General features: G+C 41.2%; 1 protein-coding gene across 3 annotated transcripts; it reads right to left on the bottom strand.

Annotated features, from left to right (window-relative positions):
• Nucleotides 1–2641: 2641 nt before the first annotated feature.
• Nucleotides 2642–17993, bottom strand: oprd1a (opioid receptor, delta 1a). Of its 3 annotated transcripts, XM_073463295.1 has the most exons (4): nucleotides 17748–17828; nucleotides 14306–14313; nucleotides 5106–5461; nucleotides 2642–3171 (listed from the first exon to the last, which is right to left on the bottom strand). In XM_073463295.1, the coding sequence occupies exons 1-4, from the start codon at nucleotides 17757–17759 to the stop codon at nucleotides 2642–2644; spliced, it is 906 nt and encodes a 301-aa protein (XP_073319396.1). In that variant the 5' UTR covers nucleotides 17760–17828. The 3 variants fall into 3 exon arrangements, with proteins under 3 accessions (XP_073319396.1, XP_073319395.1, XP_073319398.1); XM_073463294.1 differs by lacking the exon at nucleotides 14306–14313 and having other exon boundaries at nucleotides 17743–17993; XM_073463297.1 differs by lacking the exons at nucleotides 14306–14313; nucleotides 17748–17828 and adding an exon at nucleotides 5748–5769 and having other exon boundaries at nucleotides 5106–5471.
• Between the last annotated feature and the right edge of the window lie 3179 nt (nucleotides 17994–21172).

The following is a 21172-nucleotide window of genomic DNA, read 5'->3' as shown; positions in this document are numbered from 1 at the left end:
TGTTTGTTGTACGTTTTTAGTCCAGGTTTTATTGACCCATCACATTTGAGCGGGCTTTAGTTGCATGCAGGTAAAGATTCCATAAAGAGAGCGAAAGAGGTGAAACGCATTGGCTGAAACTCATCAGCTATCGTTTGCAGACAGACTTTTTATTAGCTTTTTTTTATTAATCTGCATTAATTATCAGTTTAATTGAGAGTCGTCTCTCAACCTGTTGTCTCTCAATGTGTCTCAAGTCACTAATTGGACTGTAAACAACAACTGAAAGAGAAACTTTTGGACAGGATATCTGTCATCAGATATCTCATGGCTTAACCAGACGCTCTGAAACATTACCCCAAAATGATCAGACGATAGCTGATGGGTTCGGAGATTGGCCCTTATATTTGCAAAGGTAATGGTAGCTGAGAGACCTCCTGCACACCCAACAAATGCAACAATTGGTCGAAGCTAAGCAGAGAGCAGGTATATACTACAGTCCATTTTAAATCACAACTGCCATTGTAAGAAAATATACAGGAACACTACTAAAATGTTAATCTCCTATAGACAGCACACAGAGTGGTCAATTCTTATTGTCTCTGTCACTCTCTGTGGGTAACCACAGTCAACCCACAGGCAAATTGCTTAATCTGTAAACAGAGCAGGTATCCATCTCAGCTCTGGATTGTTTTCTTCCCTTTTTGCTTATTTTGTTTTTCATTCAAGCCACGAATCCAAAGCATGGTGGTGAAATATTACAATCCAAAAAGTATGAAGAAAGCGTACAGAATCACAGGCACAGCTCAAAGTCATTATAACTGTGGATGAAAAGCCAAATTTGATTCAAATGCAAAAGCATTGTATTATCTACAAATACACATTTATTCACTTTTTCCTTTCAGTTTCCATGTCAAGTCAGTTTAATTCATATGAAGCCAAAAATCACAAATTAGCCTCAAGGGGCTTTAAAATCTGTACAACATATGACACCCTCTAGCCGTGGGCCTGAATCTTCTTTGATTTATATTCCGTTTCGTCTGTCGCACATTTACAATTTGTCATAACATTTCAACATTAATCAAAGCTATGGCATATTTTGACATGTCTACATGTCAACACATATGTAGCCATCAAAATATTTATCATATGAAAGCAGATTCCCATAAACTCTGCATTATTACCTCTGACATAGCACATCTGCTATGCAAAGTTGACATGGTCATTAACTTCATGGCATCCATTGATTGATATCTCCAGTTTGATTAATGTCAGGATCTGTTGGAGTAAACAAATTACCTGGAATAAATTACTATTCTGGTCTATGCCATTCAGTACGTCTTTAATGTGCTTTGGTGATTCGATGTGACAGATGTCAGGCTCATATAGATGCTGTTCAATAATCTCCTTGAAGCAGTGAAGCTCCTGTGGTGTTCCTTGACTTTACAGTTGGTTTGAATAAAGAACTGATAAGGTGAGTGGTGTGGCAGCCAACTGTTTTCTTCAGTGGCAGGTTTAGTATTCTTTAGTGATTCTGCACAGAGGCTCACTGTGGGGCTTGACACCACACTTGAAAGTCAAGTAGGTGAGGAGCAAAGACGTCCATAGAATTCCAAGCTTCAGTGGTTTGATGCTATTCTGACATTTTCCATCCGAGCACAAAGCCCCACAAACAAAAGTCAATTATTTCATGTCCTTTATGGCAGACATTTTCAAACCTGTGGAGTCCCAAATTATTCTCTCAACACAGTTTACGGTAGCAGAGTGTAAAGGGAAAAACAACGTCTCTTTTGCTGTACAAAAAATGGTCGCCTGAATCACACAGAATACCAAATAAGATTCCCCTTCTTTGCCAGAGAGAGAGAGTTTGACCTTATTGTGCAAGAAACTATGCTGCAATTCATCATCCAGCTGTCGGTGGGTATCACTTGTGTGGTTCTTCTCTCTAAGGCTCATTTGTTTTGTGTTGATGTTGAAGATACAGATGAGATGGTTGTCTCTCGATGTTGATTTTTCTCCTTTAGAAGAATCACCAAAATCTCTTTTTTCGTTTCTTTCAATGTACAGGAAAAGTGTTCCTTAGGAGTAACTTAAGTTTGAATTGAAAAGCTCATTGTTCCACACTTCTGCCTTTGTTGCACAATTTCCACCCTCACAGAGTCAGTATTTTATTTAAAATGCACTCTGATGGATGGTGTATTAATGATGGATTTGGACCTGTAGGTGTTTCTTGGTCCTCTTTGCATCATCAAAAAGTCCTTGCGAGCTTGTACTCTGATCCTGTGAGCAGACACATCTAACTGGGGATTTTCTGTTTCATAATCTTGCATTAATGTGTGGATATACTCTTTGGGCTATCGCCCCATCTACTGTCAGTGCCTTTGAAAGGCATCACATTTCCTGTGAAAATTTCTTTTTATCAGAACTAACAGAAGAATAAGATTGGAGTGAAACTTGTTTTCCATTATCTCTAGCTTTTCTGGTGTATGTCCAGTATGTCAGCCAAACAGGAGAGAATAAGTGACATGACTCAGTTCCTTTAGACAAGTGTTCTTGCGAAGATCTCTTAAAACTCTGTTGTGGAGATTTGGGTGACCTCTGATTGCAGATCCTGCTGGATCCTCCTGGAGCGAGAGCTGTGGGGGACCCAGTCCATGCCTAGTCATGCTGGCTTCTTCCCTGCTTCTGATGGAGCGCAGACAGATACTGGCTCCCTGGTGTTGTTTCGGCCTCTGGTCATACTGTTCTGCTCGACGCGGGTCCGACAGGGAAGGCAGAAATCCCTGAAGCACCGTTTAAAATTTTCATCCAAGAATGCGTAGAGGACAGGGTTGAGGCTGCTGTTGGTGTAGCCCAAGGCAATGCACAGGTGCCAGCTTGCTATCACAATAGGGTTCCTGCTGTCAATCTCCACCATGGTCTTCACGATGATGAAGATGTGGATGGGCGTCCAGCAGATGATGAAGGCCGCAACAATCACCAGGACCATGCGGGTAATGCGGCGCATGTTGCGGTCTTTCTCCTTGGAGCCTGAGAGCAGGCGAACGCTTCTCAAACGCAGAATCATCAGGCCATAACATATGGTGATGACCATCACAGGGACCACAAAAGCAAAGATGAAGACACAGATCTTTGTAACCGTGTCCCAGTACCAGTCAGGGGCAGGGAACTTCAGCATGCACAAGGTTTTACCTGGAAAGAGGGCAGGTAGAATTAGAAAGGATTTGGAAAAAAAATGGATGTTTATACTATCATGACTAACCCTAAGCTACATCTGTAGGCCTACTTAGAATACATTATCCCCAAAATATAACTTGTTGCTGCTGTGCTAAAGAGAAGTTCATACAACATACCATCCACGCACATTGGAAGGCAAAGGTGGTGATAGACCATTTTTTTGCATTAACGTTACATTAATGAATGCATTAAAAACTCTATCTCTATTCATCTATTTTAACCACCCCCTTCTTATCAGAAAACAACTATATAGGTAAACTGTGAAAGCAGCTTATTAGGAGCCATACTGACATTTCTTGTTCAGCAGCAACCTCTACATGCCGTAGCCATTATTACAGTAGCAAAGGAGGAAGTCAGGAGCAGTTGCAAACAGGTGTACAGTTGGATGGGTGCATAGTCTCGTGATACTGATTCCTGCACTTTCGGCAGTATCTGAGCCATTTCTGTTACTGGTATTATCATTGGAAAAACCCTGGCATATTGGTGGAAAATCTCTGATGTTAGGCAATTAAACCATAGGTTATGATAAGATCTTGGTCACGACTAACAAGAAAGTGAACACTTATTGCAAGTCTGTCATAGGACACATGACACTTGCACACAAAACTCGACTGCACTACACGTCCATCCACCAGCCTGACTTCCTCACACATATGTCCTGTTCCCACATACATACTACATAAAACAATCCCTCTTGTCTCTTACAAGCTTGAAGGTTGTGAGTATTTTTAGCAAATATCACATAATTAACTCTTAGTAGAATGTTATTTTCTTCTATTGCGACAACACTAATTTACATTGTTTATTTGTCAACCGTTGTGTTTAACATGAGGTTCTGATAGCTCATTAAAAGGATGTCTTTTCGTAAGTGGACTGCAATGATTCACTTTGCCCTCATTTTATTTGAAGTACTTTTAAATAATTGAGGAAGGAAAGCAAAGCAAGAATAATTGGTTCTCTCCAGGTTGTTGCTCACAACTTCCCAACTCCTCCAGGACACATCATCAGACAACTTCTGAGTCTTGAATCACAATGTTATTAAATGGCAGCCTATCGTGCCTCTAGTGTACAGGTCCATGTGTGAACCAGAGTTATTTTGTTATATAAAGGGCACATTCATGTCTGCACTGGTACTAAATCTTGGCAATGGTTGTAAATCATGTGTTACAGATTTATCTAATATGAAGATAATTCATAGGAGTTCATGGAACTGGGCTGGAACTTCCGAGTCTTCTTTCTCGAGTTTTCTGTTATGCACAATGTTTTTTCTGTTATCAGGGATTCATTAGAAAAATAATTTGCCTCTTCAGGGTTGTGACCTGAGCTGGGACTAATAACTAACTAACTGAGTTGAACTAATCTAATAAAGCTAATCTTTCAAAATGCCTAAAAACTTACCCAGACACACACACACACAAAGAGATTTTGTGACCCCTGGTGAGTAGGAAAATAAGTACAGCTCCCCCAAAAAGGAACTTCCTTGAGCTACTAATGGAAATCAAGACTTATCCTCTGAGTTTCAATAGAGGGTTCTTCAGATCCAGTTGTCTAAATATTATAAAGGCTTTTCACTCAGTCTAACAATCCACAAAGGGTAATTTGCAGTCATGGGTTGAACTGGATTCATAATAACCATTATTCTTGCTTTTCCTTTGAGTGCCATGTAAGCTCTGATGTACCAGAGGCTTGGCCTAATAAGTCATAAATATACAGATCAAAGCTTGTTGAAGGTCTTCTCTCCTCTGAATTGTTGGCAAAGATTCAGCTGGGTGAGCCATACAGATCCAGGTCAGTATGGCTCACCCAATTCTGGAAGAAAGATAATACTACACATGAAGAACTTAAATAGGTAATGAGAGATAAAACAGTTGAAGACAACACTATCTCACCACTATCTGTCACTTTGGTCACAGCCATGACCATAATGGGAACCCCAATCGCAGAAGACAGAACCCAGATGAGCACGTTGATCATCTTGGCCTTGACCGGCGTCCGAAACTCCAGCGCTCTGACTGGGTGGCACACGGCGATGTAGCGGTCCACGCTCATCATGGTGAGGGTGAAGATGCTTGTGAACATGTTGTAGTAGTCAATTGCGATAATGAGCTTGCACAGGACTTCCCCAAATGGCCAGGTGTTCATGAGGTACTTAGCGCTCTGGAAGGGCAGCGTGCTGGTGGCCAAGGCGTCGGCAAGAGCCAAATTGAAGATGTAGATGTTGGTGGCTGTCTTCATCTTGGTGTATCTGGTTGTAATCACAGAGCAGAGAAAAGTGTTTGCAATAAGTGGCAGCAGTAATGAGAGCAGCGGGGTATGGAGGTCTCTGTCATGGGTATGGGGATTTAAGTGTGCAGTGTGTTTTTATGGCTCAGATGATGAGTTAATTCCCTCATGCTAAAGATGTGCAGTGTAGAGCTCCAAAGCTCTAATGCTCATTCTTTACAGCTTAATTTTTTTTTTTTTCTAAATGAGTGATATGAGATACTGGCTACAATTGGCTGGTTGGCCTTTGATCAAGCAGCCTACTTGCTCAAAAAGCACCAGAGAGTTGCCCAAAAGAAAATACTTCTGCTATCGAATTGAGGTTCATATATATTGCATGTGTTGGACTCTGCTTTTAGCATGGGACTGTGCATTTTCCTTTGTGTGTGTATGTATCAGCACTGAATCAGTTTTATTGGCTACGATATTGGCTCATCGAGGTCAGAAACTTTCCTCTGGGGAATAAGGCTTATTTCCAGAAAGGCTTCTCTTATCAGAAACCTTGCAAGATGTATTCAAGCTGTATATAAATCTCAGCTGATGTAGTTTTCTTGGAGATAGCAGCATTTTTAAATCACTGCATCCAATTGCAATTCACCTTCGAAGCATAGCGGAGCGCCCAAAGGGAACACATTAGGGACCAGAAAAGTGGTAAATATTATTAAGATATACTGTATAATACATACTACAATGCTGTATGACTACATTAGACTGATAGTATATGGAATTAAGCTGATATTGTATGGACTTGAATATACTAATCTTTTGTGTTTTTGAAGGATAAAGAATTGGCTGAATGAACAAGGACAGTAGATTACATAATAGAGAAGAAAAAATGAGAAAAACACTCATATTAGTGGTGTAATCTTTGTTACTCTCTTCCATTATTATACATCCAAATCCATTGTCTAAATGGATATTTGTATTGGTTTTTTCCTCTGGTCATTTTTCACACAGGCAGTATAAACAATAACCTATGGGTCTTGGTGGTGGCAGTGATGGGAGGGGGCTCCACATTCCATCAAGATGTTCAATTTTTGACCTTCTTTGAACGACCCTTTAATCATTCCTAATAATATGTGGAAACTCAGCTGTTATTTAAAGATATAATAAGTAACATTTCTGCATTAAAATCTCTGAAAACAACTAGACCCTTATTCTATATTTTGTCTAGTTTTGTGCTTACATTATCCTAGACGTTTCCAGCAATGTTCATACCCAAAGAAATCCTATTTTTTTCAAGGTAGCGATGCATTTCATTTGGTCGCCTGTCACAATTATATCTGGGAAATCATCTGATGATACATCAGAGAAAGAGGAAGGAAGTCGGCAAATGTGGCTAAATGTAACGTGAATAACACTTTAAACCATTACTTTCACATTCACAAACATTTCTGCCTGACTCAAATCAGATAGATTTTCAACATAATGAGTGTTGTTTAACAGTGGAGACAACAACTCCCATGATTCCCCACTACTTCCACTGAGAAGAGACCTCGAGTGGCAGAAATTACATACTGTGTATTCAAGCATTTAGCACTGAATTGAAATAATGTCGTGTATTTATCAGGATTTGTCAATGTTTGCTTTTTTTCATCCTTTTTTGGGCTAAACCAACTTTTGGTTTTACCTAACACGTCTCTGGTACGATGGGTTGAGAGGCAGTTTGACACTGAAATAGAGAATATATCGATTAATTTCATTCAAAATCTATTAATCTTTTTATTGGGATTTTTTTAAATCATGCAGATTTGGGTGTGACCTAATTTTCAGTATTTGGCAGAAGCCATCCAAGCTAATGACATGTGAATTTTTGGTGTATACACAAGGGGAAAGACTTACATTCAACTGGATAGAAAAAGAAGGAAAAAACTATATAGAAAAGTTTCACACCAAATTCAGTTTATAAGAATTGAAGTGCCACAACCAGTTCTGGTTGGAACAAACTGTCTTAACTCCACAGTAACTTCACTAAATAAAAAAAGCCTGCATTTTAAGTACATGGTTATACAGTTAGATTTGGTGGATATGCTCTCTGAGTGAACACTTAAAGCATCAGAGCTGCAGGAGTTTTCTGCTGAGAAAGCAAATCCCCCTTAATAAATAAACATCAATTACATGCAGTAAATCTAGACCAGATGATTACACATAAGGATGTTTGAGGCAGTGGAGGGAGCAGCAGGTGATCATCTGAGGAACAGTTAAAGTGTCAGCAAGCTTGCCACAGGTCTACAAAGTACTTTAAAGTACTTAAATTAAAAATATATATGTATACAAGACCTGGATAGTGCTTGGATTTACAGAGCAGTAAAGAGGTTCTTAACATTTTCCAACTTTGAGCCTCAGTCATCTAAAAATTGACAGCTTATCACACTTTCTTATTATCACTCTCTGGATAGGATACAAACATACAGCACTTTGCTGATGGCTGCAGTGTGTCATTGGTTGTGCTTTCTCATATTAGTTCCTACTTCGAATAAGCGGCGAAGCGCGAAGGTAACCAGCAATTTGTAGCCCTCCACCTCTCCCCCAGCCTGCGGTGGAGCAAGCTATCATCGAGTAGACAAAAGTGAGAAAATGATGGTCATGGCTTCTAAGTTTCTCTCCTGCGTCCATGTTTTTTACTTTCAGAAATCTTCTGTATTTAACTGTTTCATCTTGTTTGTTTTCAGCTCTTCTAGGACTTCCATAGTTTGCTGTTTCATAACACAAAATAAGGCGGGACTTTGTTTGTAAAGAACTGATATGAAATGTTACCGAATCAGTGGAGCTCTGTAAGCGGCTAATCTTCGTTGCGGGGAGGACGAGTGTTCGCAGCTGCTCCTTTGATCACCAGTCACAGCAGTGGATTGGCACGCTGCTTTTAAGTCATCAGTTAAAAAACACACCTTCAAACAGGTAGCCATGCTGTGATGGAGACGCAAAGCCCTGACGGCCAAGCAATTCTAGCACATGTATAAAAGCCCCAGACAGACCAAATGCGAGCTAGCATATCAAGTTAATGCCACTGTTGTATGCTCAAATCAAGCTTGGAGAGGAGAGAACACGTTTACGTGATTGCTGAGCCGCAATTCACTTCAATTGTGTTTTATTTCTATTTTCATTGCACTTCAACCCTCTAGAACATTGTCAACTGCTTTGACACAAGGGGGAGGCGGCGCCCTTTGGTTTGTGAGCATATAGTACCGCCTGGCTCAGCTCTTAAGTGTCCAAGCAGGAGACTCAAGATTCAATCTGTGTTGTTGTCTCTACTATGTTGCGCAAATTCACGTGCTAATACATAAAATCTAATTTCCAATGCTGCACAGAGGCAATTTTGAGTACTTTTCCTGGTGTCTACATGTCTGCCTGTGGACACATTTTGTCAACACAATAGTATCACAACTGTGCAAGAAGCAGTCAAAGTTAAAGGCTGAAGAGTCTGAAGGTGGTTGTAATGTAGAAATCACTGCTGAGCAGTCATGAGTCAGAACGTGAACATGATGACGTGTGATCCCATCCAAAGATGGTCTTCAGTTATAAATATAACAATGAGTCCCATCTGTTGTTCCATTATTCAGTCTTTCAGTGACATCAGATGACATCCTGATTACTGTCTGTCTCCTTTCTGTTCAGTTGAAGGAGAGTCTACATTATACACATTATGAATTGTATTTAAGCTTGAATGATAGGCCTTTTGTTGTTTGTACAGTTAACTCCATAACACACCGGAGGTGACAAATAAGAGCTTGGCAGGCTGTGCATTTCTCCACATGCATACATGTGATGATCCCACGAGATGTTTGGAGGGATTAACTCACTGCCCAGGTGTAATTAAGTGCAAAATGAATGTTCTATTTAGGTATGCTAGTTGTGTGTGCTCAATCAATAACAGTGGTTGCTGGTTCGGACTGCAATAATTTCTCCAGGGAAGGTATGTTTGAGAGCGTGTGTGTGTGCGTGTGTGTTATTACCTGCACTCATCATCAGTGATTTGCATTTTTGTCATTAGACTTTTTTCAATAAGCTTCCCATGTTTCCGTTCCCTGTTTTTGCTTGTTTGATGGATGGAAACATGCTAAAAGCCGCCATAAAAAGAATATGACTAAAGAAAATGTAAAGCCATCAAGGCTGACATCAAGGCCCTGTAAAAGCTCCTCAAAAGTGCTGTTTAAATGTCAGCTACACTTCTAGGGAATCTACTAGCATTTTCTGTTGGGCCCTGCCTTTGCTCACCAATATTCATTTACAATTTGCCACATTAGCTATTGCGCTTCCTGTCCTCAACATACCCACCCCGTACAGACAGCTCTCACTGGATTACTTTGATATTGAGGAACTTATAAACATGATTATTCTAAGGCGAGTCCTGAATCCTCTTTTTCTGTGACTTCCGAGCAGATTTATGGATCTATTCTCCATGGATGTTGGACACCACATCCCCACAACTGAATATGTTGTCACTGACAACCAATACAACATATATCAACATTAACAAAATTACATGACCGCTGCAGCGTGCCAGCAACATCTGTTATGTCAGGTTTCGGTTAGGTTGGTCAGGGTTAGGAAAAAATCATGGTTTCCCTGTGTTACTTATGTAACTTATGTTACAGTACAAACATAACTAGGTTACATTGATAATTTCAGAAATGTAACGTTCAAAACATTACTTAGCTACATTAGTAAGTCGCTTCCACACTGGACATGAACAGCAGCCTCCTGGTTGAAAGTGTTTGTCCCTATGCAGACTTGTTTATACTTCAGCCCCTAGAGATCGTAGCTGAACAAAAAAAAAAAAATGTGGGTCATAATGATTTACGACTTGAAGGAGTACAATTTTTGGCTCAAATTCACCTTACACAGTGTTGTCTAATAGTTCTCTCTGTGTCTTCTCTACGGTTGTCCCCAATGAGAGGCATTTGGCTTTCTCTCTTGGCTTTGTCCTGCTGGTTATCTAGGACTTTTACAAACCACAACCCCGATTAAAACTGTCATCTGGAAAGATGAGTTAAATTATTGAGGGCAACAGGGATTACTTTATTTCTTACCTTGCCCAACCTGTAATGTTTGTCCAATCTGGTTTAAATTGCATTTACATTATTAGTTACAGCTGTCAAATCTAAATGCCTGTCCCTTCATCTTGTAGGTTGAGGCTTAGCCATTCAATAGGATTTTTGCAACACATAGTCACAGGGCCTCGACCCCATAAAATAAATTCAGGGTTATTTTTAGTTCATCTTTCAATCTCGACAAAAGGAAACAGTGAGCCCATGAAGTCAGCACCTTACGGCTGGTTTCGAACACTCCCATGCATTTTTTGTCATCCTAATCCGACACCTGTATATACAAGAGAGCAGTGAGCCTTTGATAGTTACATAAGTGCTATCTGTGAAGCAAGCACAATATTAATGTAATGCTTTGAACCCTTGTGAAACATAAAAAGCAGCTCTTTGCTTGGAGAATAGATAGGCACTGACATCAAATGTCATCAATCATTGATAGCGAATGAAAAATCACATGTTGAAGTTTTTGGATTACAGCCATCAAATGAGACAACATGAAAACAAAAACTGCTCTCTGTCTACTTCTGCATCTCAATCGGTTTGAAGCCTTTGATTTAGCAGCTAAAGCCTGGCTTCTGACATGGGGAGAGGATTATGTTTATAGTCACTTTTATAATTGAGCCATGATTTCACAGAAATCACTTTCCTCTTTCCCTAATCCAACCTGACAAGAAAGGCCACAGAGACACAGTGTGTCTCCCACTTTCTCCCCCCTACAGTAAACAAATGCTGGGATGAATCGGCCGAGATGCTCTACCACCCAGTCTGCTGTATTATGACCCCGTGGAGATTAGAAATTAAATGTTGGAAAGGATGGTAAAAATAATGTCCGTCTGCATCCTTTTCCTGTAGGGTCTGTTTGTACCTCACGAGGACGGTAAATCAGAGGTGAAATAATTGAGAATTCAGATTGGTTGGTGTAGTTTTCTTGGCCCTGAGATATTATGCCATATCCACACAGGAGGATATCAAAGAGCTGGTGGTGTGGCATAAAGTAGGTAGCGGTGGCTCCAGGGGAGGCTGTTTTATGCTATTAAAGCACGAGTCTGGGTTGCAAAGTGAGCCTCCTCTCTGTAGGTGATAAGCACATGAGTAGACTTTAATTTCACACCACAATGCAACAGGGTTTTTTGTATGAAAACAACTGTGACAAGAAACTTTTCCATTTCCATGTTCTGCCATTGTAATCACGCACCGGGGCTGGAGGTTATGTTATGGTTAGTTGTTCTGCATCGAGAGGAAAGCTTTAAAACACCCATCTTCCTTTTTGTAGGGTTGGAGGAGCAATTATGTGCCAAGAAATCTAAATGAGACACCCTTTTTCATGTTATAGTGAAGCACGTTCTTCATGGGCACAGTTCCACTCTGTGACCGTTTAATCACCCACTTTCTTTTTCCTCCCCGCTTTCCTCACAGCGTCGACTCCCTGCGACGAGGCTGTCATGGCTGTCCAATCCCTTCCTCCTCCTCACACACGTCTTTTGATGCCACATCAGAGGAAAAAAAGTCTCATAGTAGCACATGGCAGAAAGAAAGAAGATGTACAACCTCCACTGACTGTGCCTGTAATATGTAAGAATTTACATATTGCACATTTTAAAAATTAACTAAGATTCAAACATTAACATTTTCAACAGAATGAGAGGAACATCTGTTTTGATGTTATGTACTGTATGTATTGTGTTATTGAAGTTAGCATGCTAACCAGCACCGAGTTCGCTATGTTCCACAAGCTTTGCTTCTTTTTAGTCAAATACATAAACAAAATAAACTCACAAAATGTCAAGAAAGGAAATACCCTTACACCTATTTCTCTGACTAAACAAAAAAATACAATCGTACACCTTCTGAATTCAAGTTTCTCTCTTTTTTACCGAACTAGCTTAAGGCTAGCTTGATTGCCTTGTTAACACGTCTTAAAAAAAAACACTTTCAAACACATTCAAACTTGACAGAAACAAAGTAAAACTCACCACAACCATCATGGTGTTTCTTTTCACTGTTCCAACAATCATCAGCTGGTCGAACAGTTTTTTCCCCGCTACCTCTGAGATGCCACTGCCCTCTTGCTACATGCCTCTCCAACCACCATCTGAACTGCCAACCTGTTGTGTGCACTAGGAGGTTACTGAACTTGGTTTGAGCGCTCGCAAGCCCGGCTCTGGATTTGGTCCCTATTCTGGCGCGACCCCCCCACCCCACCCCACTCCAACACTTCTGTGCTAGCGGTGTAAACCTCAACACTTCCCCAGTGCTTGGACCTCCCAGTCCGGGCAGACCTGAGTCAGCTAATCAGACAACTAGACCTGCATGGCTAACTGAGCTAACTAGTTTGGAGTTTGTTTGTTTGTTTGGAGGTAGAATTGGAGGCAGGTGGGAAATTCTTAGATATAACACATAGAGGTGCACAATGTAGTTTTAGAAAAGAAATTCAGAAACTCAGAAAGGTAATATTCACAATATCAGTATGGTAATGAAACAAACTCAGAAATATTCATTATTCCATAACTGAATAAATAAGCCCAACCAGGAGGAACATAGGTCCCAGAACACTGTTTGGAGCTTAAGAGAGAAAAAGAAATAATAAAAAAGTGGCAGGGTCCGCCAAATACAAAGTAAAATAGTATGAATTTTGTTTTTTCTTTAAGGTCAGATTAAGTCATAAAAACGAAGACAGTATGATTATTTAGCTTGTTTAAGCATGAAAATCAATCAATGAAGATTTTTTTCTGATTAAAATTTCTACATAAAAACTACACAGTATAGCCCTTTAAAAAAAAATCTGATGAAAAATAATATAATTTTCTTTAGACTATGTCTCTTCTTCTCATTGAGAACAAATGGAATAAAAATGGACTATGCGTGATTTTTTCTCCCTTTATATAATTTCAAGTTAAAGAAAACATATAATTAGCATTAGCTAGCTAATTTTGTTTGCATTAGTTATACACTTCATACACTACAGCAGTGCACAGTAAATACTGTGATTACTATTATGTGCATTGCTGGTACAGTTTTATATAAAGTTAAATTCAGCTAGGTAAGTAGGTATCAGTCTTGGTTCTTTATTTCTCTGGGAGTTGTAGGAGGCCATGTGTGACAACATCTACAGTCAACATATCAATCCTTTCTCTGCTGATACACAAGTCAGGCTTGACTCTCTTGTGTCTCCAGGGCTAAAGGCCAAACACACACCTCTCACACACAGTCTGATATAAATGTTCAAGGTGTGATGGAAGACAGCAGTGGCCATATTGACTCAGCCCAGGAAATAAACAACCTCACACACGTGCACAAACACACACATACACACACAGTCATGCTGCTACTGGCACTGGGCTGTGGTATTCTCGGCCAGATTTCCACTCCCAATCCCCAAAGAAAAAAAATTCTTCCTGAAGCTGTGTTGACTCACGCTCTCGCTTAATCCTTTGTCTTCACCAAAACTGTACCAGAATACCAATGTACAGTATGTGAACACTGTCCAAGAGCTGCTCGAAATGGAACAATAATCCAGGAGAAGCAGCTTACTTAAGAATCCACTTTCACACAAACTAATCCAGCCTTTCACAAGCTGCACATCAAACTGATTTCAGACGGAGGCCACTTGATAATAAATTGCCTGAGCACTGAGCCAGTTCTTATCTAACAGGTGTGGCAGCAGCAGCAGGAGCTGAGGCAGAGACGAGGATTGCTGGAAGATAAGAGGAGCTGCTGCTGACCCATCCAGCATGGACCATCTGCAGAGGTGTCAGTGTCAGCCACTCCGTCAGTAATCAGACCGAGAGCTCTCAACGCCACAGCAGCCCAATGCCCAATTCACACTGACGGGAGCATCCATGCAGACTCTTCTGTAAATGGGGCTTGTGAGCATTTGAGTGTCTCTATCCGGCAATCTAAAATTCATGACTTGAATTCATAAAATTTTTAAACTGTGTGTTGTGTCAGGGAAGACATAAGCAGGATGCTTTCAAATGAGCCTTTGGTTTCTTAAATCTGAGTTACTGCTGAAATGATTTGTCAATTGAAAGAAGACTGATCAAATAACATTTAGGCAACCTACAAATCATATAAATTACTTATCTGATTTCTCTTTCAGCTACTGAAGTGTGAAGATTTGTTGTTGCTTTTCTATATTTCATATCATTCTAAATGACTTTCTGGGCTATGTTCCACTATTTCTGACATTTTAGAGATAATTCATTTCTAATGCAGTTGACTGATACAAAATGGAAATAATTGTTTTTTGCATCACTAGTTATAATCTATAAGATTGTTATCAAACTGGGGTTGCAACTTACAACCTCTATCAGCTTTTCTGCTGATAATGTTTTCACTACTTTGAACACATGGTCTATTAGATATTAGAAGATAGTGAAAAGAAGCATTTCAAAATGTTCTAAATGTTGAGACGACGTCTTCAAATAGCTTGTTTTGTTCGACCAACAGTCCATTTCAAAGATATCCTGTTGACTATCACACAAGACAATGAAAAGCAGCAAATCCTCACAATTGAGAAGCTGAGGGCATTTTTCCTTGAAAAATTACCTTGATGATAATTGGTTTCTCACAATGATTTGAATTCAGACATTGTTACAACAGTGGTGGATTCTCTCAGCACACAGTTTGTCTGCACTGTAAACTGATGGACAAATCGCTGTTGTTAGGGGGCCCCAGGGGGATGATAAAAAGCAAAGTCATTCATGTAACATTCTCAAAGTTTGAACTGAAAGTCAAGGGAGGAAAAAAAAACTCATGGAAAGCAAGGTGGCAGTGAGCAGATCAGATAATGACGAAGTATAACAGTAAGTAAATGTGTAATATGTAACCTCTGCTGTGAGGGGGGTTGTCTATCAAAACAAAAGACATTTGGGGAATGTTGAGTGAAGGGCCGTGCATGAAGGGGGGTGGAAGAGCTGCTGCTTAGCTACTCAGGGCCGGCCTTGAGGGTCAGGTGCAGAGCCAGACCCTTTGGAGGAATTAACACCCAGAGTCACATCTGCTTCTGCTCTGATCCGGAGTCCTTTATCGACGGGAGGAGAGCTCAGAGATTACTTTTTAACTTTCGGGATTCAAAAGTGGATTTATCTTCACTCCTATTTATCAACCTGACTGCAGCAGAGATCAGCGAAGGTGATTTCAATTGACGGCTGTTTTTATGTACTCTAATGCTGACTGCCGACTGGAGCTGGAGGCTACCGTGAGGTAGGCAGAGAATGAAAGTGTTAGGGTAATAAATCTATTATACGCATCATGAACAGGATGATAAATGATTGCCACATGGAGCTCAGTGTTTACCCACCTTTGTTTTTACACTACATCACATCTGTGTATAAGTTTGAGTGTCTTCTCTAAGTTGGCTCCCTGCCGAACTTTACAGATGTTCCGCAGGAGATTATAGACTCTGACAGGGATGGTTAACTTCCCCCCGCCTTCCTTGCTGGTGTGGGGGGGCCGGCATCCGTGAAGAGTCGCTCACTCGCACAAACATAAATGCCAGACGAATCGCTGCGCACAATTTGATTCACTGCCTTCTCCGTCCCAGCTCTCATCCATCTCCCCCTCGTCTCCCTCTTACCCCCCTCGCTCCCTCTTTCTTTCTTATGTACCTTGTTTTGCCCATTTTTCTCCCTCCGAGTCGTGAATGAAAATAACGGGCAGAGCTTTAAATATTTATGAATTCTACTTGGTTCAATATCCAAAGATTGCCACTTGCAGGGAAATGGCTTGCTTGCAGCTTTTCCTACATTCATCCATCTTTTCTCATTTTGTTTCAGCCTGCTTCTCTCTTTCACTGGATACATTACAATAATACCAATAACCATTTAAACCATGTTTCTATCTTATTGTGTACATTCTAGCCTGTCATGTCGTGTGTGTGTGGTGAAATATGACCACTGGCCTTGGATTTTTCACCTCCACTCGGCTGTGTCCTCGTCCTCTGCTGAAACTGGGGCATCTCCAATTAATTCTGCCTGCTTGTTAAATATGATGGCCCAGCTGTAGTAATTAATGCTTCAGGTGATAGTAGAGGAACACGTTCGGAGATTAGAAGGTAGCTAATGTGATGGCTGAGGACGGGTAGCGCTGCTGCAAAAGATATAAGCTCATTTATTCCTGACAAGCGTGCAGGTCTGCTCCGGGACTGACAGGGTTCTGGTATCTAGTGACATAATGGGTGTGTTATGTTGCTTTTAGAGCTGAGGGAGAAAAGCAAACTGACCTCGGACTGACAATTATATTGCAAACATTCACTAATGGACAAAATCAGCTTACTCTGCACAAAACCCAGGCATTTAAATGGTTGTAACTACTGACTATAAAGCTTAAATTAAAAAATATGTTTATCGTCCCTGTTTGCATTCCATTAGGGAAGCAAAAGGAGAACATACACTTTTTAATTCAGCGGCCAATTAAAGACCAAACAACTTGTCTCCCTGATTATTCACCTGCAGCATTTCCTTCCCCTCTTCCCATTAAACCCAGGTGTGTGCAGCTGATGGTCCACAGGTCTGTGTGATTTAATGGAGACTGTGCCAGCAGCCCTCTCTGCCTGAGGCACAGCTGACTCACACCGAATTGACAAGTTGCGTCCGAGACGACCCTCTTACCATAAAACATGCACACGCTGCTGTCATGTGTAGAAATAACGAAGGAACCATCTGATGCTGCGTGCAGGGAGCGCTGGGACGCACACACAAATGCAGCAAAAAAGGGACGCACACAGGCACATCACTCTCCCCCTTTACTCACAGTCAATCACAGAGAGATGGTTGTTAATGGGGCAATAAATACTGATCTACTTGGTGAGTTTAGAAGGAATAGAAGTGACGTCTATCCTAAAAAAGGTTTATTTTGGATCATTTTTATTAATTCTTACAGGTTTCTGCACAAAACCCCCAAACAGACCCATTAACTGAGCAAAGGGTTGTAGAAAATCTCACTTTTTTATGCCATCAAACCTTTCTGTTAAGTTGAAATGATTCTTTGGAGAGTGTGTTTGCTACTTTAATGAAAGATGGGACATAGTAAAAGCCAAAAGCAAGCTTAAGACATGATTAAGATTTAGATTTTGTGTCAAAGATGCATCAAAATGTGTCACATCTGTGAGATCATCACTTAAACTCACTTAATAGGAGGTCTCTGTGACTCTGTGAGTGCATGTTGGCGAATTTCACGCGCAAATGGGTGTAATTTAGAGAAGACAGCAGCAGTTTACCTGACCACTCCGTACATGACGAGGACGTTGCCCAGAAGTCCCACCACGCAAATGACGGAGTAGAGAGCCGTGATGGAGATGGCTATGATTATCCCCCCGGCGCTCCTCACCGGACCCTGCTGCTCGGTGTAGTTCTGCAGCCTGTCGCCCATCAAGCCGCTCTCCTCGTCCGGGAAGGTGACATTGAAGGGGATCACGGAGTAGAGGTCGGACAGGGAGAGCTGCGCTCCCGGGACGGTGTACGGTTCCATGCTGCGGCGCTGTCCACTCTGGCCGCGGTGCTGAAAAACTTACTCACACAATTTTGGTGAAAGAACTTCAATTTCTTGACGCGCAAAACCAAAAGCGAGAAGTGGAACAGGAGTGGAAGAGTTTCCAGAAAATGTGTGGAAGCAGAAGTGAGGACAGAGAGAAGAGGAGGAGGAGGAGGAGGAGGAGGAGGAGGTCAGCTGTGTCTGTGCGCTCTGGCTGTGTGAACACCTTTTATACTCTCCAAGATCCTCCTCACAGCTGGAGCGCTCTCTTAAACCCGCGCGTCGACGTCAAGGCTGCGCAGGCTGAGCGTCAAAAGGGAATGGCATGGTGGTGTGCGCAACATACTTGAACCTCAAGTGGGAGAGTCACGATTTGATCTTCTGGTTGTGAGATAAACAAATAACCTCGGAGCTGCGAATCATAACCCAATCATGAGCATTTAGGGCAGAAAAACCTTTTACAGTAAATATCTCATCAATCATTTGGTCTCCAGCTTCAGCTATGGACACCAGGAGAAGTGGATACTCCACTGCAGCTGACACAAGATGTAAGAACAGTGTACATACAGGTAAAATTGATGTGTCTGTCTACAAGCTGTGAATATAATCACTCCAACAAACAAGCAAGTGCCAAAATCAATGAACTTCCCACTGAAGTCATGAAGGATGTGTGTGACGGAGATAAAACGGTTTCACAGTGTTCTGACTGCATGGGACAAAAGCCCAGATCAAACCACAAAAGACAAATAAGAAACTGTTTTTGTCAATGTCACGGGGATGAATAAGATGATGAAGGAAAATATTGCAATTGGGAAAACAATCTAACCCCAGCAGGATCCTTCCAAATGCTTCTTTTATAGAACCAATCAAAATGTTTGTTTACAATAACTTCTGGGTGGAAACCCAGCTTGAGTTCAATTGGACTGCCTTTTTTCATGATGTTACTTCAAAGTGGATGCAGCTCATGCATCTAAAATGCATGTTTGATGCTTTAATCTCTGATAATAGCCTACCTTATACTTTCACAGACGTCAGCTTGGAACCCAATTTAGCTATTTGACCACAGACAAGGAAATGACAGCCTGAGTTAACCCCAGAACTAGCAGTTAGCCCAAGATGTCGCTGTTGGGTAGGGTTAGGGTGGTTGAACATGGTGGTCCGACCTATCTATGTTTAAAGGTCTTATTCGTAAGGAAGTCGATTTTTGAGTCTCATTTCCAACTCGTCAAACACTAACTCTTTGGGATTGTAGGTCGGGTCGGTCACCATCCCAGAACATCAGCGTTTGACGAGTTGAGAATGAGACTCAAAAATCAACTTTATTACAAACAGGACCTTAAACGTTACAGTTACGGCTGAAAATGAAACCAGAAATAAACAAACTTGCTGATTTCACATATCTCTGCAATGCAAATCAACCCCTAGTTGTCTACCCGAAGTCACTTTTGTTGTTAGCTTAGCTTCAATTAACACCACTTGAAATTTTGCTCACCTCCGGAGGTTTAACTTCTCTTTCTAAACATGCTAAACGTGATGACATGGCTTCACAAAACAGCCAGTGCTAATAAGCTGTGTTTAGCTAGCTCTCAATGCTAGTTGGTAAACTACTGTAACTCTTGTGCTAATGGCTCAAATGCTAGCAAGCTGGGCACATGCTAGCGCTAGTCAGTTACAATAGCTCTAAGAGCGACTTCCTATTCTCTCTGTACTATTAGCTTTACTGGTGGGACAGTGGGGCGGTGGTCAGCCCTGTTGTCTCTCAGGACAACCCAGCATCAAACCAAATCATGTAAAAGACCCGGTGGTCCACCGTGTCACGTTGTGTATGACCATGAAAAGAACATGGTCTCATTCTGTGGTCAAGTTAGCAATAGTAAACGTGCAATGTCCAGTTACACTTTGACAATAAAAGCACAAAAATGATTTGGTTGAGGAAAGGTTAAGGGTTTAGCTTAAAATGAATCATTCACACAACTCAAAGTCCTGTGAATGAGCCCTCCAACCATCCCTGACCTCCTTATGTTGCAGACTTTTCTTTTTTTCCCTTTCCTTTCTTTCTTTATACTACATAAGTCTTTTGCCACTGTCGTTATCCCCCCCTGCTGGTACTGGGCAAGACGAACCGTTGCGCTCACACGCTGTCCTCAAGTGGATTAGTGGGTCAACTTGACACCTTGCTGTTAGACTAGGCTACACAGCAAGAAGGTTCTGGGCTCACACACAGTTTGTTCAATAGACATTAGGAAACCACTCCCAACAGGAGGGTGAATAAAACTGGATGGTGACACACGGCTAATAAGCTACGATAGCATCCCCCATTTTAGATTCTGCAGGTCTCTATTCCCTAAAGGAAAATCTACTAAACACCATCTTCTGATTAAGGTCAAACAGCTACTGAACAGACCTTTTTGTGTTTCATTATAGGGAATCGGCTAAACAACATGTTTCACACACAAAACAATTGATATAACGAAAATATCAAAATAAAAATGGGAAAGAAAAAATGTTGTACAAGATGACAAAGTCTTCTACACATTTCATTTTCTTCATCGTCACATCCAGTTGAAAAGAGCCTGTGTGGGCCAATCTGTGCATTAGCTACTGTTCATCATGAGACACACTGTGCCTTCAACACATTGATCACACTGGATTGATCAAGGTGATCCAGAAGTGCAGGCAAACAGCAATTGCAGGGTGGTCTCCTGGGTAGACAAAAGGTTGATTGATCCTAGACTCTTTCCACGCGCTCATCAACGCTTATGATGGCTCCGATGTGTCTCCTGGGAAATGAAATGCTTAGCAGATACAGGAACATGCTGGAATTCAAATGGATCATTAGCCACTTACGGTCCATCACTCACCTTAACCCACATGTGTCTGCCCTTCCCCCTGCCCTGTCCCTTTCATCATCCTACATTCAATGTCTCTCTTGGCCGCAACACATGAGCTGGCCACCCTCCAGAACAAAATGCATGTGACTGAGTGTAATGTGCATCACTTACTCCTGCGCTCCTGACTCCTTCCGTGCAATCACAGTGTAATTGAACTTGCTGTTTCTCCAGCAAGCCTCTTTGGCATTTAATTAGTGTTGAGTTTTGCTCTCTGTAGTACATTTTTCATTTGCTTTGTGTTCGGTGCAGTTCCCAGAACGACGCCCCTTTCGGGATACACCACCT

This window comes from Pagrus major, chromosome 3 (genome assembly GCF_040436345.1).
Source record: "Pagrus major chromosome 3, Pma_NU_1.0".
NCBI lineage: Eukaryota > Metazoa > Chordata > Actinopteri > Spariformes > Sparidae > Pagrus > Pagrus major.
The sequence above is the reverse complement of the archived record's forward strand: the minus strand, read 5'-3'. Positions and strand labels throughout refer to the sequence as shown.